At 39.5% G+C, this 22,699-nt stretch overlaps 1 protein-coding gene across 1 annotated transcript; it reads left to right on the forward strand.

Moving 5' to 3' along the window:
- The first annotated feature begins 1,240 nt into the window (after positions 1-1,240).
- Positions 1,241-22,396, forward strand: ELF5 (E74 like ETS transcription factor 5). Its single transcript, XM_083752785.1, has 7 exons — positions 1,241-1,372; positions 7,723-7,850; positions 12,735-12,968; positions 13,446-13,496; positions 17,581-17,649; positions 20,755-20,950; positions 21,482-22,396. The coding sequence occupies exons 2-7, from the start codon at positions 7,724-7,726 to the stop codon at positions 21,576-21,578; spliced, it is 774 nt and encodes a 257-aa protein (XP_083608911.1). The 5' UTR covers positions 1,241-1,372; position 7,723; the 3' UTR covers positions 21,579-22,396.
- The last annotated feature ends 303 nt before the right edge of the window (positions 22,397-22,699 follow it).

Genomic DNA, 22,699 nt, shown 5'->3' on the forward strand with positions numbered 1-22,699 from the left:
TGTGGGAGTCCTGGTTCTGGGGCATAATTGGCCCTGAGTTAGCTCCTTTTTTCACCTGCAGTATAGATTTTACATGACCATTTACAGTCTACAGAATTTACTCTGTCAGTCAATTACAAAACATTTCCATTATGAAAATCAATTGAGACCTTTTTTGGTATATTTTTATTTATTTTCAAGAATAATGGGGTATAGAGCAGAGGTAGGCAAACTAAGGATCTGGCCCTATCGCCTTCTAAATCCAGCTCGCAGACAGTCCGGGAATCAGCGTGTTTTTACATGAGTAGAATGTGTCCTTTTATTTAAAATGCATATCTGGGTTATTTGTGGGGCATAGGAAATCATTCATTCCCCTCCTCCTGCCAAAAAATATAATCCAGCCCACCACATGGTCTGAGGGACGATGGACTGGCCCATGGCTGAAAAAGGTTGCTGACCCCTGGTATAGAGCAAAAAAAATGACTTCGACAGTACAGATATTTGTCATTTTAAATTCAGTAACAGTTATATTTCAGACCTTTTAATAATGAATAATTTACAGCAAAAAGGGGGTGGGTGACAGCTGTGGGGAATACTCTACATCTTTTGAATGTCTTAAAGTTTTGTTGGCCTAACTAATAAAGTTTTACTTTGCAACTCATTTTTTTCTGTTCCTTCTCTGTCACTGTAGTCTGGTGTTTAACAGACTAGTTACTAAATTAAAACTTCAAAGAAACTTTGCTTTCTTTTTCAAATAACACCTCTTATTCCTAACACCTAGTCACCCAGAAAGTCACCTAGAAAATCATGTATTTTACACTTGTTCTGACTCCTCACCTCTGGGGAAATTCTCACAAACAACCCAGCCCACAATTTAGGAAGTGTTTTCCCCTGTTCTTCTATGTTAATAATATATAGCCAGCCTTTTGATATGTGAACTACTTCTAGGTCTGTGAATTAAATGGAAAAACTACTTTAAAAAAAAAGTAAAATGCTTCAACTCCATTAGCTTTATAAAGATCAGACACAATTCAAAACATCAGGGGCCTTGTCTACCTCTCTTAACCCCTAAAACCCGCCTGTTTTATAAAGAGAAGGGAAAACTTTAAGGTTAAAAATGAAACTGGTCTGAACTTAAAAGACCATTTTTTTTACTCTCATTCTCCTTTCAGCTGTGTCACACTGTTTATTATCACTGTCATCAAAGGGGGTGTGTATATAAGAACCTGAAAAACCAAACAGACCTGTCTGGAGAGTGTTCCATATATCACAGAACCACAGGTGGCCTTCCTTCCAGTGTACAACTCGCAGAGCCGGAAAGCCTCTTGGCTTTGGAGACCTGCTTTTGGATCTAACAATTCCTTGAGAAGAGAATAAGCACTCCCAGCAGCACGTAAGCTCTGTTTATTTACTTAGCTGAAGGGTCTTAAAGGAGGTTCCTGCGCAGTGTGGTGTTAGCACTGCAAATCAACTGAGAGGTGCAAATCACCTGTCACCGGTGTTTTCTGCCCTAACTGCCACCCTTTCCAGGCTGGCAACATTAATCTGTTCAAGCTCTTAACCGAACTGCTATCTGATGCACTTTGTGCTCTTGTCATACAGCAAACACAACACAGGAGCACTTCTATCATGGCACCTGGTCTAAGTTTTGTGTTGAAGATCATTCAAAGAACATTAAGACTGCAATTCTATGCATACTTGCTTGTGACTGGGAGCAGGTTCCATTGAAAACAATAAGACTTCCTTTTAAGAAAAGATGGCAAGGGCAAGGCTATAAATATTCATTAAAGAACTTTCCGCTCTTGCCACTGGTCTCCAGGAATGAATTTTGTTGTACATGAGGGAACACAGCACTGGGTAATGTTGAAATCCTCATCGTTCTGATGAATGGTGCCAAGGCCTGGTGTATAAAAATAATTAATCCTGCAAATCAGATTACAAACAAATACATGCAAATGTGTGTTTTTATCTAGGATCGACACCATAAACCAATTTATCAATTTAGTGGGTGTGGAAGGCATTGCTGAGATCTTCTGTAAATAAATGTTATCTTTTGTACTGCTGAGACCTCTGGTGGTGGTTGCCGGTAAGAAAGCTATCCTTAAGATACGTGGTTTCAAGAGAAACACGCAAAGCTTAATCTAAAAATGGCAATGCTTGAATTTTCTAGGAGATGTATGTGGGTCTGAACAATAACAGTAATATAACTTTGAATATGTGTTTCCAACCACAATACACTTTGACCATTTGCCAGTGGAAGCAAAGGAAGAACCAGAGTCCTGATAATCTACCAGATGCTGAGGTGTCAGTAGTAAAAGATGATTCCAGAAGAAATTTTATTCACTAGTATAATGGTATATTATTTTGGTAACGATTCAGCCAATCTTTTTCACTTTTTTGTTGGCATCCGTCTGCCTCAAGAGACAATGGAGTATGTCTCTGGGGGTGAACTCAAACCATGGGAGAATCACAGGGCCTTCTGAGGCTGCAGAGACTGGTAACCTGTAACTGCTGCTTCACACAATGTTTTTGCTGTGTTAGCAACACCAAAATGACCTCTCCCATCCGCAGTCCTGGGCAGTGAGTTTGGGATGCTCAGACAATGATCCCATCTCAGCCTCACTGATATGATCCAAAGCAGAGCATTAAATTTGGCACCAACTTGACTGCAAGAGTTTTCGGAAGGAGGCATAGAGTACGCTATCCAACCATCTTAGAAACTCCACTCCAAATTTATGTAGTGTTTACTCCTTAGCCTTTTCTTCTCCCAAAGATGCCCCACGTTTAAATCCCTCTGGATTCAATGGAAAAGATTTAAAGCATGTGCTTAATTCTCTTTTTGAAACCAACAGTGCTAAAAACTTTGGATGGATATTAGCCAGCTTTTTAATAATAATAATAATAATAATAATAATAATAATAATAATAATAATAATTTATTTGTACCCTGCCCATCTGGCTGGGTTTCCCCAGCCCCTCTGGGCGGCTTCCATAGAAACCAAAAAACACTAAAATATCATACATTAAAAACTTCCCTGAACAGAATATCAGGAATATACAGAATATATGGAATATTAGTGATCATGTGATAAAGGAGACTTCATTAGTCTTGCAAAATTCTACTTATTAGAAACTAAAATGTTTTCAGAAGCCTCATTTTGATTTTATTTCTGAGTATTCCTTCAATTAACAGATATAATGCTGAAGTACATTGTTGGCAAAATTGTAAAATATATAAAATTAATTCTTCCTTCCTTTTTAGTCCTGTACATGCATACTTCAAACTAATTGTTTGTTGAGGTCCATGGAACTGTTTTTGAAGTGGTGCATTTAGATTCATATCGCAAATCTGATCTAAAAAGTAATTGCCAGGAAACCATACGATTCCTGATTCTGCAATTATAACAATCACCTTGTTGTATTGTATTCCTTTTATTCCAAAAACTATATTGTTGTCACAGACTTTTTCCAATAATTATTTTGTTAGAAATACAAATAAAGACATGGAAATAGAGCAGAAACCGTTTTTCTTAAGCTTATGATAGTCAAGTCAAGATTCCAGGCTAAATTGGTTGTGGCTCACAGTGGCAATCGTCACCTTGTTTGGCAGCCTGCTTTGGTGTGTATTTTTTTTTTTTTCTGAAGTGGGGGAAGACAGGTGGGGGAATGCAATTTAAGGCTAGGAACTTCCATTCAGTCTTGTTAAAATGTCATGCTGCTTCAGTTATCTTTGCTGCCTATTCTTCTAGGTTTGAAGTACAGATTACCAGTCTTGTCATTGTCATAGACATAGACCAAGAATTTGAGGAGAAAGGACTATTTAATTTGGTTTGGGTCAAATTTGCTCTATTGAAGGCTATTTTATATATCACTGTTTATTTGTAACAATAGATATTACTATTACTAACAAAGTCCTCAGCACTTACAAAAACAAATATACAGTAATTGTGTATCTGGGTTTATGCTCTCTTAACTCACTGCTTCCTTCATCCTCCAATATGAACTAACAACAGAGTGTCATTCAACATTATGTGAGCCCAAATTTCTCAGAAGTGAGCTTTGTGGGTAAATGTCATAATCTGAAAATTCCCCAGCCCACCCACCCCTTTTGCCACCCAGAAATAGTATGGGAAATTTGGAGAGGCAGGTTTTGCTCAGCCCTAATTGAAACTTCATCTAGAAGGAAGTAAACAGTTTGAAAAATGAGTAGGCAAGTAATTTACTATTGATTTGGCAACTAGTGTTTACCACATAAGAACATCAAATGTAGGATAAATAAGTTGTTGTTGGCACCCATCTGTCTTGAGAGACAATGGACTGCACCTCTGGGGGTGAAGTGAAACCGCTGTGTTAGCAGCACCCAAGTGACCTTGCCTGGACAGTGTATATGGAGGTCCTGGGCAGCCCAGACAACAAGACCACCCTCATGGCACCATCTTGGCTGCAGGAATTGCCGCAAGGAAGTGTACAAGGTGTCATCCTGCCATTTTAGGAACTCCATTCTGGATTTGTGTAGGGTTTACTCCTTAGCCTTTTCTCCTCCTGAAGATATCCTTCAGGGAAGTGGAGATTTAGGATTAAAGTTTTCCTTCTCCTAAAAGGGCTACCTTACCAGGTTGATGAGCCCCATTGGCCCCTCAGTTCCCTCTACAGCATGTGCAAAAACTGTCTTCTTGACCATTGGACCCACTATTGGTCTTGTCCGCTCAATCTGCTGGAGCCTGTCTTTGCATGCAGGGAAAGTTCCTAGCTCATGGAGCGTTTGAGACCCATCAGCTACCCTCACCTGGTTTAGCCGGCCAGGGTGTGGCTGCTGTCACATGCTAACAGCTTCTAGGTGCCCCAGGTGAGAGCTGAGTGCAGGGTAGGGACCAAAAGTGGACAAACTACCCCAGAAGAACCACAATGTGTCCCCCCTCCACTGAAATAGAATAGCAATAGAAAGTTTTAATAGCAGTAATAGAAAGGTTTAAAGTCAAATGTTTAAGGTCACTTTGCCTTTCAGTTATAGTTCTAGCATACAATATTATTAACTTTCATAAAGGTAGATAGAGCTTAGCTTCAGTTGCCGAACTAATTATGAACTGCTATTTCCACCTTATAAAACACTACCAGCCTCATACCTGGTTTTGCTTGGAAATGCTAATAATAATAAAAAGGCAAAATTTGAATCCACCAGTGAGGTTCAGCTAGTCATTTCTGGCAGATTTCTTTGAATGAAGGGTGTACTAGTGAATAATGAACCAACGTCAAATGCATATATCTATGGCAACAGGAATCCTGAAACCAATCAGATTCCTTAGAACTGTAGAAAGAGCGATTGCATTCATTAAATCTGAGAATAAGGGCTGATTCAAACATTTAACCTGGGCTGCCAAAATAAAAAGTGAATTTGCCACCTAATTTTCACATGAAAATCCACTTGTATACAACTTCCATTGCAAGGAAGGAAGTTAGCATTCAGAGAAAAGGTAAATTTGCAATCCCTCTTTGATGTACTGCTTTTGTCAAATATCAGCTCTTATTTGATTAGCCACATTATAGGATGACTCAGAATTCTTCCAGTGCAATTTTCTCTTTCCTCAGAAATGATTGTAATCTGAGATGGAAGTCAATGGGCTGGATTTGTGTCAAAAGCCATAATAAAGTTTCCTTCAAAATCTCAGTGAACAGCTTTTCTTTCTCAATGAAAGGTGTTAACTGATCTCCATGGGTTGTGGTGAGACAGGGCTATAACTCAAATAGTTGTTCATTTCTTCCCGTAGCTTGAATCATACTTGATTAACTTCAGTATATTCCTTGACAAATAGTAAGCCCTGTGTTTTTGTGAGTGCTTTTGTCTTCTCCATGTAGCTAATTAAGATACAGGGAAATCTAGCAAGGGTGTCCTGCATATTAGTCCTGCCTCTATGCAAAAAAGTCACTTCCTTCCTTCAGCCTATTTCACATCCCTCTTATTGTGTAAGTGAAGTCAATTGAACCAAACAATTCAGTATCCAGTTCTTTGCCAAGGCATGGTATAACAAAATACATATCCTTACATTTTGTACTACCTCCTTTAATCTGTTTTACCCTGACATTCACTATGTTTGACAATCTAAGAGTGATGTCAGGGATCAAACCTACCAAAGAGCTGAAATTTTCTGAGTATGAAGATGTGCCGCATAATCCTAAATGTGGTGGTTATTACTTTTTAAGCAGCGATTAAAGATACTTTATTTTAACAAAAAGTTTGCTTATTTATTAACTTGCTCTCATTCTCAGTTGTCTTTATTTTTATTTATTAAAGTTGTATGCCACCCTTCATCCAAAGATCCCAGGGCAGTTCACATCATAAATCCTTGACTATGTAGAGTCGCAATATCAACCTGATTGGGTGGAATGTCAAAGTTTCTAATCCAGGAGCATCTTTGGTCATTCACTGAGTTGATGAGGCCCATTTCAGGTTCATTTTGGAACACCCTGCCAATAGAGATTCAGTGGGCCCCTTCTGTGCCAACTTTCAAACACCTGCTGAAAACTTTTCTATTCTGCCGGGCCTATGAAGGAAATTAAGATTACATCCTCCAGAATGGTCTACAGGTGTTTGCTCTTCATTTATTTTTGTTTTTGGCTTGTTCTTAGCTTTTTATGATTGTACAGTATTGTTTGGCTTTATATTTTTAAATTGCTTGTTGTAAACTGCTGCAATACATTTTTATGATAAAGCGATATATAAATATTTTCATAGATAAATAAATTCTTTTATTTGCCTAGGGAATGGATGAAATGGAGCAAAATGCTCTGGTTTCAAGGCAGCTATAGTCAAAGGCAAGTTTTCATATATTATACTTGCTTTTGACTACAAGAAATTCTTCCTTATTTTTAAAGCTCAGAGAAGTGTATATATACTTCCATGCAAACAAAATGCAGCATATTGCTGGATCAGACCAAACACCCATCTTTTCTGTTTCCAAGCATTGGCCAACCAAATTGCTATGGAAAGCCTACCAACAATGGAACTTTTGTTCCATAGCAACTGGTACATAGATGCACACTGCTGCTGATATTGGAGATAAACTATCACTATCATGATTAGCAGTCATTGGCAGCTTTATCCTCCATGAATGTATCTAATTTCCTTTTAAAAGCCATCCAAGTTGGTTACTACATCTTATTACAAATTCCATTAGGCAGTGTGTGAAGAAGTATTTTCTTTTGTCTGCCCTGAATCTTCCACCATTCAAATTTATGGGATGACCCCAGAGCACTAAAGGGGAAGAGAAGCTTCTCAGGATTCCATGAATTTTCACTGGCTGGTGTCCAAACACAGCTCTGACTTAATTCATTGGCTAAAAACAAACAGACAAAAGCAGCCAGGCTGGCTCATTTCACAGAAATTGCTAGAGGGGAGCCTGCATATTTTGCTTCACAACTTTCTTTCTAAGGGGGAAAGAGACTGACCTTTCTTTAAAAATGAAAGCTCAGGATCTGTACCTCCTGTCTGGGGCAGCCAACGAAGGCGTTCAATGGTGCTGTGGCACCTGCAGGTGCCAGGTTGGCAACCCCTGCATTAAAACATTGTTTATAGTTTAATGTGACATGTTATTGCAAGTCTACTAAGAATATATATCAGTTCAACGCATGAGTGGTCAAGCTTACTTGGTAGAGGATAGGGATAGGGAACTAAGCACTGGGGAACTATTGTTGTGGTGGTTGCATGTGTAGGAATTAACCAATGAGAATAATAATGTTATATTTCAGGATGATGCTGGACTCAGTAAGCCACAATACCTTCTTGCCAAACACAATGCTATGTGAATCCCTGATGTCTTGGTCAGAACTGTTTGGAGCACCTGAAGAAAACTACCCTCCATTTGATCACCTAACAGGTGGGTACATTGGTGCTTCGTTAACAAGCACTCAACACAGTAACTGCCAGCTACTACTTTTACTTAATAATTTGAATTGCACTGCAACCACAACAAAACATCCTCTACCCAAATAAATATGTCTTTCAGTGATGTAATATTCTGTGTCTGACCATCTTTTCAGATACACTGCCCTTGTTCATTTATTGTGCAGAGACCTGGCTCACTGACAACTGTATCCATTTTTTTATTGCAAATAAATATTTGTTGCTTTCATTCTTTACCTTTTTTAATTGCATATGTAAGACATTTCAGGTTCAGACCTTGAAAATAGGTTTATTTGCTTGACAATCTGGTAGCTGAAAGGGCAGCTTACCATGTAAATCATGCAATCGAAGAGCTGAAAGGGAGATGATTATTATCTTGTTCAAGCCCGTTGCAAAGAAATACAAATCTATGCCTTAGATATCCACAAGAGAAGCCTGACTAACCTTTCCTTGGGAACCTAGTAAGTAGCTGATTCCACCATCTCTTCAGGCATCTTAGAGCAGAACTAGAGGTTCTGCCTGACTAGATGCAGAACTACTGTCAGCTCATTTCTCTTTGTTTGCTTTCCCTTGTAAAATCTTACACAACACACTACTAGCTCAATTATTATTCTTGCACAAATAACAGATGTACTTAATGTGACCTGCCCCTGTCATTGCACTGCTCATGCCAGTTGATCAAATGTTCTGCTGCAACTTCTCAGATGGAGAGGTTCAAGGATCTCAATCACACAGGGAGCCTTCATGAGTAGAGAAGGCTCCCCACCGTGGAAGTTACAACTGAATTTCAGAGTAGCACAACAGTGGGGGCAGAGGAGAAAGCACAGCCTCTTATCTGTCTCATGACTGAACGGAGTTTAATACGTGCTGTGCATCTCCCAACTTATACTCACATCATTGGCTGGTGAGAAGGGGGAGGCACACAGAATTATAACATCTCATGCAGTGTTGTACAATACGCTATTAAAAAATATGAAAACAAAAGGGAATTGGACGAACAATGGCACCTCCATGCCATAACACCCAGGTTCATTCTTATTCCAAAAACTGAGCTGTTCCCAGAAGTATTTCTCTATGTTTTCACTAACTGTATGTTTGTGCTAAGTTGCTCTGCTTACTGAAGGGCAAACTAGATAATACATTTGCTTCATATCTGTGCCCTAAAATTCAGGGTTCTTGTTGGGGGCTATAGAAATTTTTGGCAGGATCTGGATCAGGACCTTAGGCTGGGGAGTAGTGGGGCTCAACTCTTTACCATGTGCTGTGGCCCTATAAAGCCCACATCAACAATTTGCATAGGGGGAAAGCTTCCTGTTCACATACTCCTCTTCATTGGTTTCTTCTTTTGTACTATTTCAAGCTTAACTTCATTGTCTTCTGACTTTTAAGCCTCTTGGTGTCCTTCCTCACTTGTGTCTATCTTCATGGTTTCTCCTTTATTTTCCTCTTGTTCTCTTAACACATCCTTTTATTTCATTAAAATGTCATTCCCTTATGCTCTCAGTGGCAGACCTTGGTTTCTAAAATTTTAGCAGCACCCTGTGTGCCAACATTCGGTGAGCCTTCCATTCTACAGCATAGTTGTGGAGCCCCTGAGGCTCCCAGTGCAACCAAACTCGTGTTCCCCTAAAACTTCCTCTGGTACTCTTCTCATCTTTGTATTCCCTCTGCTTTTTGCATGACTCCTTACATGCAATTCTTGCCTCTTGGCTATTTCACATATATTTGCTTCTCAGAAAATTATTTTTTAAATCTCATTTCCCGTCTCATGGTTTTGATGCTTTTTTATTCCTTAATCTTCATGTTAGCTACTGAACAAAACAAAAAATTCAATTCTCATTTTAACTTCACTAAGGTTTCTTCTTCTGTAAACTTGTTTTTCCTTTTAGTTTCTGTTTAAATTATGAGCTCTGTGTACAGCATATGTATAGTGCCACATAAACTTTAGGCCCCTTTTTACAAACATTAGGTTGTAATGCATCATTTGCAAATATGAAATGATGATGTCAGGAAACTAAGATTGACAACAGCCAATCCCTGCTGAGTTCGTCATGATAAACAAATTGGCCAGGTCAGAATTAAAGACTATGCACAAGTCCAGGAGCTGAGGATGAGAATGTGCAAGTTTCTGTTCTTGTTTGCTTCAGCAGGGCCTTGTAGACAACTGGACTGCTTTTGCAAGAGAAGAAAGAGGGTGAAGTAAGTTCACTTCCTGTTTCTTCAGAAATCCTGATTGGCTGGAAGGATCAGCCTGATGTTCTGTCCCCATGTGCAGCTAGACCAGCCAACGCCTGCACATAACTCTCACATAGCTCCCTGTTGCTTGGGAAAGGTTGTACAGAGCCAAGCTGCAATGACTAATGAAAAAGCAATATACAGTGGTACCTTGTTTTGAGTCCGGGATCCGTTCTGGAGCCCCGGATGCTCGATGAAAGGGACGCTTGACAAAGCACTGCTCTGTGCACGCACGTGTTTTGCACTTCTGCGCATACGTGAGGCACAATTTGGCACTTCTGTGCATGCAGCAAACCTGAAAGTAACCTGTTCCGGTACTTCTGGGTTTGCCACGGACGTTCCACGAAATGGACGCTAAATGGGCCGGACTCACAACGAGGTACTACTGTACCAAGTGCCGTAGAAGTGTTCCTTATGCGAAGCTGACCTGATGAATTGTTTGGCTATATGTAGCCTTAGGTTCCTTCCAGATATCTTTTTTACTGCACATTCATGATTTTTGAGCTCATGATGCTATCAGGGCAGTCACACACAATCCGACTTTCAATACTATTTGTGCCTGCAAAACTTTTTGGCAGCTATACTGCTTTATTTCCAGTCAGTGCATATTTTGTAACTTCCAGCTACAATCCCATACCCGCCAAGTGTCCCGGAAAAAACATGACATCCCATTTTTTTCTCATGAGATCATGGTGGCCATTTTGGATGCTGTACTCTTTTGCCACGTTCGCAACTTTTTTTTTTTTTAAAAAAGCACTTTTTCAGGGACACACACACCAACAGCAATAATGTAGTAGCATTGGGAAAGCATCGCAGAACAACTAATGTAGTAGAATAAATCCAGAAATTAGATGAATACCAGTCATCCATAAAAGAGGCTGGATCTTGTCACTTATTGCAGATATGAATTTGTTTTGTTAGGACAATATTTGTCTATACCATTGTTCTGTTGTAGGAGGATCCAGACTCTTATACTGGAGTGTTATTTATATTATTTATGCTAGTAAAAGAAAGACAATCTATGACTTGTGCACTGTGTCCTGAAGTTCCTTTCTGAAAATACTTAATAGCACCATTTTAGCTGTAGGTATAAAATTACAGTGCACAAATTTATTAATTTCACCAAATGCATTCAAAACTTGATAGTGGCTTTGAATTCCCACCAGATAATTTTTAAAATCCAATTCAGTAATGCAACAAGGTTCTTCACAGAAACCCATTTCCCAGTGGCAGAAATAGTAAATAAAACCTCAAGCAATAGCCCTCTCCTGCAATTGCTCTCATTCAGCATTTTACATTATGTTATCCTGGTATTCTACATTTTGTGTTGCATGCCCATGATTCCACACACACTCTTGAAGTCACTATTGCTATCCATTCTTGCCCAACTGCACAAGTAGGTGATATAGATTCTTCCCTCAAAAGTGTTAACGTACAAAAGAATATGAAAATAAATGAGAAGACGCTAAATTTAAAGTTGCCATATTTGGCAGACTGATTAAATACATAATCACCTCTACACAGTGTTTTCAAAAAAATCATCTGAGCTTTTTAGAAGTGAAAGCAATCAAGAAGACTGAACTAGACTTGGCAAGAATCATTCATGAAAGAAAGGAACATGCCTTAGCATTTTTATTACTAGCAAAGCTGATATTTATCTCCATCAAGTCAATCCATCAAGTTTTAGAAACAATCACCAAAGCATTCCAAGGTTAATACATTTCAGCATCAGAAAAGCAGTTGTCTTGGTCTCTTCAAGCTGTAGAGAACAGACACTGTAGAGAATATAGAGAGAAATGTATTTTATACAAAGAGAAAAGTCCATTTCATAGTAATGAAAAAGGAATCATGATTCATAACACATTTATCATAAAAAACAGATTTCCTGTTAAAATCAATTTCCTGCTAAAGCTAGGTCCAAGTGGATTAATAAATATTGATAAGCATACATGTTGCCTGTTTGTCTCCAATACTGATTGGCTAGAGCTCTTTTCAGATGTCATAAAATGCCTGGATAAAGAATAATCAGTGAGTGAATAAGGGAGCTGGATTGTGAATTTCTGCATAAACTCTCTGCCTAAACTGTCATTTTTGTCTCAGTTTTGCCCTGTTCCATCCCACTGTCTTCCCATTTCTATGCCCCATAATACATTGTGCAACACTGCTCATGTAGCTATTGCCAGTCCCCCCAAATGTTACCAGCTTTGGAACAGAAATTCTCCTGCTGCACAAGTGTAGGGTTGCCATTATTTCAAGAAGTAAAAATCCAGACACAGTTGCTCAGCTTTTGGGGGCAATTGTTCAAAAAGTTGTTGAGCACTTCCAGTGGGGAGCAAACAAAGTCCTGGATATTTACATTTACCCGGGCGCCAATTTAGCCACCACCACCAGGACATTACAAAAATTTCCCAGTTTATAAGGCGACCCTATACAAGTGTGATATACCGTTATCTGTTTATGATAATAGGACATTGCCACAGATTGTGATCCTTGCACAAAGATATTGGAACTAACCCTAACCAATATTTGTTAACACAGTGTTTCCGTTTAAACTTTTGATGTCTAAAATAAACCATCCACAGTTTAAATGTACTGCTTTTTTCCCTTCATTGCACTGTGGCAGGTTCTGATTCTTCCTGGACATCTGTTTACCCCGAATACTGGACGAGAAACAACGTATGCGAGTGGCTACAATTTTGTTGTGATCAATACAAACTGGATGCCAACTGTATTTCATTTTCCCACTTTAACATCAATGGCCAACAGCTGTGTGGCATGACCCAAGAGGAGTTTCTAAATGCTGCAGGCATTTGTGGTGAATACCTGTATTTCATCCTACAAAACATCAAGGCTCATGGTCAGTGTGCCAAAGATTTAATCAGAGTATGATTGTTTCATTCTGACTGTGACTGATAATATTTGCACAAGGCATTGAACTGACATCCACAAAGATTTATACGTTGCACTGAACCACACTTTGGTCTGGGCATGTATGTAAATGCACTCAGTGTGGGGAAAACAAGAATAAAACAAGGTGGAAAGTGAATTTTACACAAGAATAAATCTTTTTACAAAATCATATCTTGTGCTGTAGGCAGGTAGACAAGATTGGGACAGGGGAACAAGGACATGGAAATTAAAAAGGGAATATACAAGGGAAGCTAGGTTTTTGATGAAGTGTAATGGAGGAGTCTGAAATGCTACAACAGTAGCGCAGTATTGTAGTTTTAAGAGTCTGTTTTGGACCAGGGATTGAGTTTTTTTAATGCAGTGTATGTACCGAAAGTCTCAATACAGACATTATTATTAAAAACTTTTCTGGTTTTCTCTATAGGTGTCTCCTTCTTTCACGACAATGAAGATACAAAGTCATCTGAAAAAGATTGTAAGTAAACTTTTTTAAAGTGTGTGTTTTTCTAGATAAGTGAAAGCTCATAGCTAAAAGCCGTAACTGCAGCTTCAATATACAGCAGTCCACAGGGACCAGAACTCGCAGGGTGACCACTGGAGAGACAAACCTGGTCCCATAAAATTTAACATCTGGTGTTTGAAAGCTCAGTGCTCTTCCCAATGTTCTTTAGAATCTATGTGAATAAAACCACTGGGAATTTTGAAGTTGGGTGTGACCACTGTACTTATGACACCCAGGTCTATGTCTCATGAGCTGTGATCAAATGGATTTGGACACATAGACTGAAACTGAATCCAGGAAAGTTGGAGGTGATACTGTCCTTGAGGGTGAAATATGGCAACAATTGAAGAGCCTACTTATTATTAATATTTATTAAATTTCTATACCACTCTTCATCCGTGGATCACAGATGCTTTACAATAGATAGATAGATAGATAGATAAATTTATTGTCATTGTCCGTATATACACAGTATACACAACAACGAAAATCAAACACCCGAGACCGGATTCACATACACATTCGCACGTATCTCCAACACTCTCATCCTATTCAGACATAATCTATTAGAACATAACATAATCCAGAATATAACATAACCTATTAGAAGCATAGCATAACCTAAAACCTATCTCATTCCTTACTACTCACTGCTTGCTATTTCTTACAACTGGCCCTGAGATCATTATTTAGTGCAATCAGAGCTCTTGGATAGAAACTATTCAGAAGGCGTGTGGTTCGTGTTTTCATTGTCCTGTATCTTCTGCCCGAAGGCAACAGTTCAAAGAGGTTGTGAGCAGGATGGGTGGGATCTCTCAGGATATTGTGTGACTTCTTCAAGCTGCGAGACGTGAAGATCTCATCCAGGGTTGGTAGTTGGAGCCCAATAACATTCTGGGCAATTTTAATTATTCTCTGTAAAGCTTTTTTATCCATTTCAGAGCTGCTCCCATACCACGATAATATACTATAGGTTAAGACACTCTCAATGGTACTGTGATAATAGGACAGAAGTAGGTGCTGAGATAGATTCAATCCCCTGAGCATTCTCAGGAAATACAACCTCCCCTGCACCTTCCTCACAACCATATTAATATTTGCAGTCCATGAGAGGTCCTCAGAGATGTAAATGCCCAGGTATTTAAAACTACCAACCCTCTCCACCTCCTCGCCATTTATGTGCAATGGTAAAAATACACTTTTCTTTCTCCTAAAATCAATTATGAGTTCTTTGGTTTTTTTGGTGTTAAGCATAAGATTATTTTCTTTACACCATTGAATTAACCCCTGTACTTCTTTCCTATAAGCAGCCTCATCATTCTCACTAATGAGCCCCACCACTGTTGTATCATCCGCAAATTTGATGATTGTGTTGGACTTATGCAGTGGGGTGCAATCAAATGTGTACAGGGAATAGAGAAAGGGGCTTAACACACACCCCTGAGGGGCTCCTGTGCTTAATACTAGAGTAGAAGAATAGTAAGGTCCCATTCTCACTGTCTGCGGCCTATCGGTCAGGAAATTCCTTACCCACAAACAGATCTTCTGATGTATACCCAAATTGGTCATTTTAAGGAATAACCTGTCTGGTAGAATTGTATTAAAGGCAGAACTGTAGTCCACAAACAACAGCCTTGCGTAGGTTCCCTGTCGTTCTAGATGACTCAGTACAGTATGGACAGCGATGGAAATAGCATCATCAGTAGATCTATTTCTTCTGTATGCAAACTGGAACGGGTCTAGAGTGGATGGAAGACCTGCCTTAATATAATCTAGCACCAATCTCTCAAAGCATTTCATAACGACAGATGTTAGGGCTATTGGTCTGTAGTCATTGAGAGATACCACCACTGACTGTTTAGGGACTGGCACTATAATCGATGTCTTCAGGCAGGTAGGGACAGAACCCTGCAACAGGGATAGATTAAAAATGTCCGTAAATACACCAGCTAATTCTGCAGCACAGTCCCTAATAACTCGTCCCATAATTCCATCCGGTCCAGCTGCCTTCCTAATATTAATGCTCCGAAAAGCACGTTGTACATCGGAGGTCTGTAATAAAAATGGTTGTTTATCAGTAATAAAATAAAAAAAACCACAAAAATACATAACAAATGAAAACAATTATCCCACACACACATTGTTTAAAATACCATAGATTGATAAGCAAGTTTTGTGGTACATAGAACAACACTCTGGCAATTAAATCTGTTGTGCAGGAAAAAGGTAAAAAGTAAAGGACCACTGGACGGTTAAGTCCAGTCAAAGGTGACTATGGGGTTGTGGCACTCATCTCACTTTCAGGCCAAGGGAGCTAGTGTTTGTCCACATACAGCTTTCCAGGTCATGTGGCCAGCATGACTAAACCGCTTCTAGCACAACCGCTTCAGGCTGGCGGAAGTGGCCAAGGAGGGGGCCACAGAATTCCGTGATGGAAGCCAGAGCGCACGGAAACGTCATTTACCTTCCCGCCACAGCAATACCTATTTATCTACTTGCACTGATGTGCTTTCAAACTGCTAGGTTGGCAGAAGCTGGGACAGAGCAATGGGAGCTCACTCCACCATGGGGATTCGAACCTATGACCTTCTGATAGGATAGGAACTTTGCCCACAATGACTGAAATTTCCAAGGTTGACTACTGAAATGTGTTTTATATGGGGCTTTTTTAAGACTAAAAAAGTATCAGTTGGTGCAAAATTGCTGCAGTCTGTCTCCTGTTAAATGTCCAGAGAAGGGAACATGTGCAGCCTTGGTTATGCCAACTGTACAGTTTGCTGGAGCACTTATTCCAGGTCCAACTCAAGTTGTTTGTTTATGCCTATGAAAGTTTACACAGTCTGGGATCCATGGTCTCAGAGACCATAGGCCAAACTTAGCTATGACATTAAAACACATCTTTGTATTAACATACACTTTAAATGAAATTGTTCCTCCTGTTGAAGAAAGAAGATCCAATGTATTTTTTTATCAGAAATGCAGCAAGGGAGGAAAGGGTTTAAAAAATCTCTATTACAGTGCTGCTAATCTCCCTATTTGTATGGCTGATGTTTGCTTTCTTCGTCTCCTCCTCCTCCTCCTTATGCCCACATAAAATGCAACAACAACAAAAAAGAGCATTTATCACAATGGCTAATTTGGTCCTTGATCTTCCTGCCATCTTTGTTCATCAAATAAACCCTGCATTAGTTTGCATATATCTGTGCTCTGGAAGCAGCATGGTCCTGAGGCTATGGAACAATTCCTTCTGGAACTGAGCAATGTTTGATACCCCTTTTGGTCAGGCTTTTGGGGATTTCTGCCTAGACCAATTTTGTGATTGCCTGAAGCATTTCTAGTTATTTTGTTCCGTTTTTATTTATTTTTGAAGTTTCCTCTTTTTCTTTGCTCTTTTTCTTTGTTGCAAGCTACTTTGGACAGATTTTGGAAATGCTATTAAGTAAATAAATGGGACATGACCAAAGACCTGTGTAAATATAAGATCATATTTTGTGGTTCTGGGTTGTGCAAGTCTCTTAGAAACCAGACCCATAGGTTTACACTGTGCTTTTCCAAGCATCTGCAAAAAACACCAGCACTTGCAAAAAAAGGAAAATCTGCATCAACACTAAGATCAGTCTAAAGAGCAGCACAGAGGTACCAATGTCCAATAATGAACTTTGACACTGCCTACAATACTCCATAACTATAGCCTTAAGATTATACTGTAGGTAGAAGCACTATTTACATAGAGATACAATCAGGACACACTGTGTTTCCAAATAACCATGTTTTCAGATAATTGAAATCTGGCCGCTGGTATCTTATGTACTTCTCTCTCTTTTTCAGCTGCCAGTTTAGCTAACTGTCCAACTTCTGGTTAATAATTCATTTTGCTTTATCTTTATGTTAAAGTTGGATTTTTATGTTAAGATAAATCACAGACCCATGTTGGTTTAGTATTGCATGGAATGTTATTAGGTGAACACTTTGACCTCTTTAAGTCACATTGTCACCCGACCCTGAAATTCATCCATATTTATTTATGTCCATGCTTTTTTAAAAAAATCTTTTCCAGATATTGATAAGGCATGTTTGAGGACAGGTGGCATCAAGAGCCAAGAGTTTCAAAGTCACAGCAGAACAAGTAGGTATACCTCCGCCATCTATAGCCTTTGAAACATAATAGAAAATGTCACTGTTTGCAGTATATCTCCAAATACCCTTGTAGTCCGTATGAACGGTGCTTGTTTTCATTTTAATGTTTATTCCAGTTCTCATATATAAGCAATAGTTACATACCTACTGCAATGGTCACATATCAAACAGCCACCAGGTGGCACTCCTAATCCTAATCCAAGAGACAAAGACCTTTTCAGGTTGCTACTGGAGAATAAACTCAAAAAGCAGGTGTTGTAGGCCTTGAAGGCCCAAAGATGAAGAAGCAGCCGTGTCTAACTAGGCTTTTCCTGTTTTTTTACTAGCAGTTTCGAGACACAACAGCTACAAAATCACTGCAGCCCAGTTGTGGGGAAAGCTCCATACGTTTACTTATTCCTGTCACAAGGGAATTCTCTCATACTCTTAAAAAAAATGGCAACTATAAATGTATAGTCGGGAGGAGAAAAGAAGCAGAGGAAGGGGTGGAGCAGCTGAGAAAGCACAAAGCCTGAAAATAAAGACATAAAGAGAGTCAGAGGATGGTTTGGAAGAATGCTGAACAAACAAGAATGAATAAAGACAGGATATGAATAGCATCCAAAGGATCCATGGAAGAATTGGTTTGGAAGCTATCAGCTGTGGCGTGTGCGGCAGGGCGGAACTGTGGAGCCACCCTCCTGGCGCTGGCATTGCTGCTGTTTACCTGGATGGGGCAGCAGCAAGGGTGGGGCCATCAGTGCTCCTGCATGGCCCTGCCCCATCCTGGCAAGCAGCAGCGGCAGCAGTATCAGCAAAGCAGCTCCACAGCTCCACCCAACCACACCAGTTGCTACTAGTCAGTAGGATTGGAGGCATTTGGTCATATGCATAAAATATATGAATAGCTCTAAAGTGGAAATGGTGATTATATCAGTTTTCTGTGTGCATGAATAGCATGCAAAGAAGGCTGTGCTGACTAGGGCAAATTCGCTCAGTAAGTTTCATAGTAGAGGGAGACGAGTTTCGTTCTCACAAGTCTGTCACAGGCATATATCCCTTTACCGCCTTTTTTAAAAAAGATCTATTTATTTGAAAGTGTTGAAGAAGCTGTAATATGTGTGTGTGTGTGTGTGTGTGATTTTTTTAAAATAAAAAACCCAGCTCTTATTATTTGATCTGATTTTGCAATTTAGTCTCAAATATAGCAGAGCAAAACCTGAGTTTATTATGTACGCATACAGACTCTTCTTATTAAAATCTGAAGTGGGGCCATTGCATTTCAAATTCAGATTTGGGGAATAGAAGAGGTTCAGCAGAAATTATCAGCATTAGCTTCCTGCAGCTGTAAACCTCCTTGAACTCAAGAGATGATGACTCAAGCACACTCATAGTTCATTCATTTCCTTAAATTGTTTGTTCTCCAGCTTCATGGGGATGGGGAGTTCAAAAGTTAATTTCAATAGAAGTGTCAACACTCAAGCACAGCTGGGTATCAACTCATAAGCAATGAGAATGCCATAATAATCATATTGTACATTGTATATACTGTATGTATGTACCGTATTTATGCAAATCTAATGTGCCATCGAATCTAATGCACACCTCAATTTTCAAAACCTTGAAAACAAAAAAGTATTTGCTGGCACCATCAAATCTAATGCACACCCTATTTTTTGTGAGGTCATTTGGCCAAAATGGTACACATTCCATTCAAGTAAATATGGTATGTATAGTGATAGATAAATGAGATGAATCAATATTAATACCAAGAGTTGTGTTGCAAAAATGAGGGTACTGAGAAATGAAAATATTTAGGGGAAAATATCTAAGGGGGTCTTTGTCCATGGAGTTTTCTTGGCAGGGATACTGGAGTGGCTTGCCAGTTCCTGCTCCAGGTGGATCATATTTGGTCAAAACTCTCCACTATGACCTGTTTGTCTCTGGTGGCCCTGCGCAGCATAGCTCATAGCTCTTCTGAGTTATTCAAGCCCTTTTGCCATGACAAGGCAGTGATCCATGAAGGATCATGGGCTCCATGAACATTGCAGATGGTGACAGCAGTCACGAAATTAAAAGACGCATGCTTCTTGGGAGAAAAGCAATGACAAACCTAGACAGCATCTTAAAAAGCAGAGACATCACCTTGCCGACAAAGGTCCATATAGTTAAAGCTATGGAAGTGAGAGCTGGACCATAAAGAAGGCTGATCGCCGAAGAATTGATGCTTTTGAATTATGATGCTGGAGGAGATTCTTGAGAGTGCCATGGACTGCAAGAAGATCAAACCTATCCATTCTTAAACAAATCAGCCCTGAGTGCTCACTGGAAGGACAGATCGTGAAGCTGAGGCTCCAATACTTTGACCACCTCATGAGAAGAGAAGACTCCCTGGAAAAGACCCTGATGTTGGGAAAGATTGAGGTTGGACAGTGTTCTCGAAGCTACCAGCATGAGTTTGACCAAACCGCAGGAGGCAGTGGAAGACAGGAGTGCCTGGCGTGCTTTGGTCCATGAGGTCACGAAGAGTTGGACATGACCGAACGACTAAACAACAACATCTAAGGGGGTAAAAATATTCAGAAATAGCCCAGTGATGACTGAGAATGCCCAGAGGCCAGGGAATTCTGAATGTCCATATGTGGGGGGGGGGGGGGAGGTTTGCAGGAGAAAACATTACAAAAACCAAGAGGAAACAAAGTGAATGTATTATCCTGAAAATATGATTGATGGCTGGAACACTAAGCAGAAGCACTCCACATTTGTTACAGGTCCCAGTTGTCACTGCTGATATTTGAGAACCGATTGTGGCTTCTACACAGTAGTGAGGAAACAGCATTTTGCATGTGCTCAGTGGCATTATTACCATTTAGTCTTCACAAGTCCCTAGGGCGACACCTAAAGGGGTCTAGTCAAATGCTGTTTAGCACTATCTCCAGCCAAGCATGGTTATTTTTTAATGGCCCATGTCAGTTTGCTCTACAGATTTGCAGTGTAGTGTGCAACTCCCCTTCCCTGCATCATAGTCCTCCTACCCAAATGGAATTCTCAAAACCCTTGCTTCTGAAATGAGTTTTTACTAGTAAAAACTATGTGCTCCTTTTAATTCTTGTAGGTCTACAGAGCTCTCACTTGTGGGAATTTGTAAGAGACCTCCTCCTGTCTCCTGAGGAGAACAGTGGTATTCTGGAATGGGAAGACAGAGACCAAGGCATCTTTCGAGTTGTTAAATCAGATGCTCTAGCAAAGATGTGGGGGCAAAGAAAGAAAAACGATAGAATGACCTATGAAAAACTAAGCAGAGCACTCAGGTAAGCTATTTATTTAATCGGTATTATATAAGACAGCTGATTTCACAGTTTAACTCATTCCAAATATGTATTTATTTTTATGCTGTATAATGCAAAGGTCATGAGACACAGCTATGGCTCTTTTGATTAAAGATAGGATCATGTTGCCAAATCTGTGAGGAGAATAAATGAGGATAATGAGACATTAGTCAACAGATCATTTGCCAACCTACCTAATGAATATGCCGCTTAATACTATTACCTTACCATTTCCCTTGGCAACAATCCTAGAATTTGACTCTGAACTGTTTTCTTAGGAAAACAAATCTAATGCACAGTGTTTCAAAAGGAGGGAGTTGAACTTCAAGGTGTCTGGGAAAGTGTTGAACTCTGAGCAGTTTAACTGTGCTGTATGTGTGCAAGTTCCCCTTTGCCAGAAGACTAGAGTGATCTCTCAAAAAGAATGTCTTATTGACTAGCATAGTAAAACATTTAACATAGTACTGTATGTTAAAGCTGTTTCTAAGTCCGACTTCAATTTTGTTGTTGCAGATACTATTATAAAACTGGTATTTTGGAACGAGTGGACAGGAGGTTAGTGTACAAGTTTGGAAAGAACGCACATGGATGGCAAGAGAGCAAGCTATGAAATACTCTTTTGCTTCAGACTCACTGTCAAATATGCAACATGAAGTCACCAAGGGAAGCTCTTTGCAGGACCTCTCTAGATTCATAACTGGATAAAATAGCAACAATAGACTTTGAGGATTGTATTGGGGAATTCACTGTTCTCCATATTTTTTGGACTAGCATCATCAAATGCTTGACACTTATCAAAATAACACCCAAAAGCTGCTCTGTAGACTTATACCATAGTCTGGGGCTATATATGTAGCATGGTTCCCAATGCCAAGAAGAGCAGCAGTTTGCCAGTCAGGGCTCCCCAGAGCATCTTCTAAACTGTGCAGGAATTTGTAACTCACTTTATGTGGTGAGATCAATGAGGCAGCAAGAAAGTAGAAAGCCTGCGGCAAATGCAGTTACAACAGAAAATGTGAAGAAGGGACACCATATTTCCAACCTATCCAAGTCAATAAGAAAGTACGATGAACTTAGCTATATATCAGATTCCCTCACTGAATCCACAGTTCTGTCACTTTAAAAAAGCCAAACCCATGGATTTCAAAAGAACACATGCTTGAAAACTAATTTCAAAATGAGCCCATATATTTATCAATTTTTATCAACTTCCCCCTTCCCCCCGTTTCTGGTGCTTCCATCACTGTATGCACTTTAGTGCAAATAGTTATCACTTATTCATACTCTGTTAGTGGGCTGGTTGGTTATAGTAAGTCAAATACTATCTGACTGCATATTGTCCTACATTCGTTTTTATGGAATGGAGTATATTGAGCATGGGGATGGCAGAATATAAATATTTTAAATAAATTAAATAAAAAAATAAAATGAGAGTCTATTTTACACAGAGAGACAGACAGACACACTGGAATTTGTGAAAGCAAAATACTGTAGTTCTGGTCAAAGAATAATGAAAAATAAGTTTGTGGGAACACTGCTGTAATCTAGTAGAATAATGCTGAATCATGTTGTTGTTTAGTCGTTTAGTCGTGTCCAACTCTTCGTGACCCCATAGACCAGAGCATGCCAGGCACTCTTGTCTTCCCCTGCCTCCCGCAGTTTGGTCAAACGCTGAATCATAATCCCTATTAAACTCAGAGGACATACATGCATCAGTTTATACATTTTTCT

This window comes from Podarcis gaigeae (assembly GCF_964106915.1).
Source record: "Podarcis gaigeae genome assembly, chromosome: 1".
NCBI lineage: Eukaryota > Metazoa > Chordata > Lepidosauria > Squamata > Lacertidae > Podarcis > Podarcis gaigeae.

What these genes read in the sequence shown, in the direction of transcription:
- ELF5 (XM_083752785.1), top strand. Translation starts at nt 7,724, where the DNA reads ATGATGCTGGACTCAGTAAGCCACAATACCTTCTTGCCAAACACAATG. An exon ending in TCCATTTGATCACCTAACAG is followed by an intron (nt 7,851 to 12,734) that starts GTGGGTACATTG and finishes GCACTGTGGCAG; the next exon opens with GTTCTGATTCTTCCTGGACA. An exon ending in AAACTAAGCAGAGCACTCAG is followed by an intron (nt 20,951 to 21,481) that starts GTAAGCTATTTA and finishes TTGTTGTTGCAG; the next exon opens with ATACTATTATAAAACTGGTA.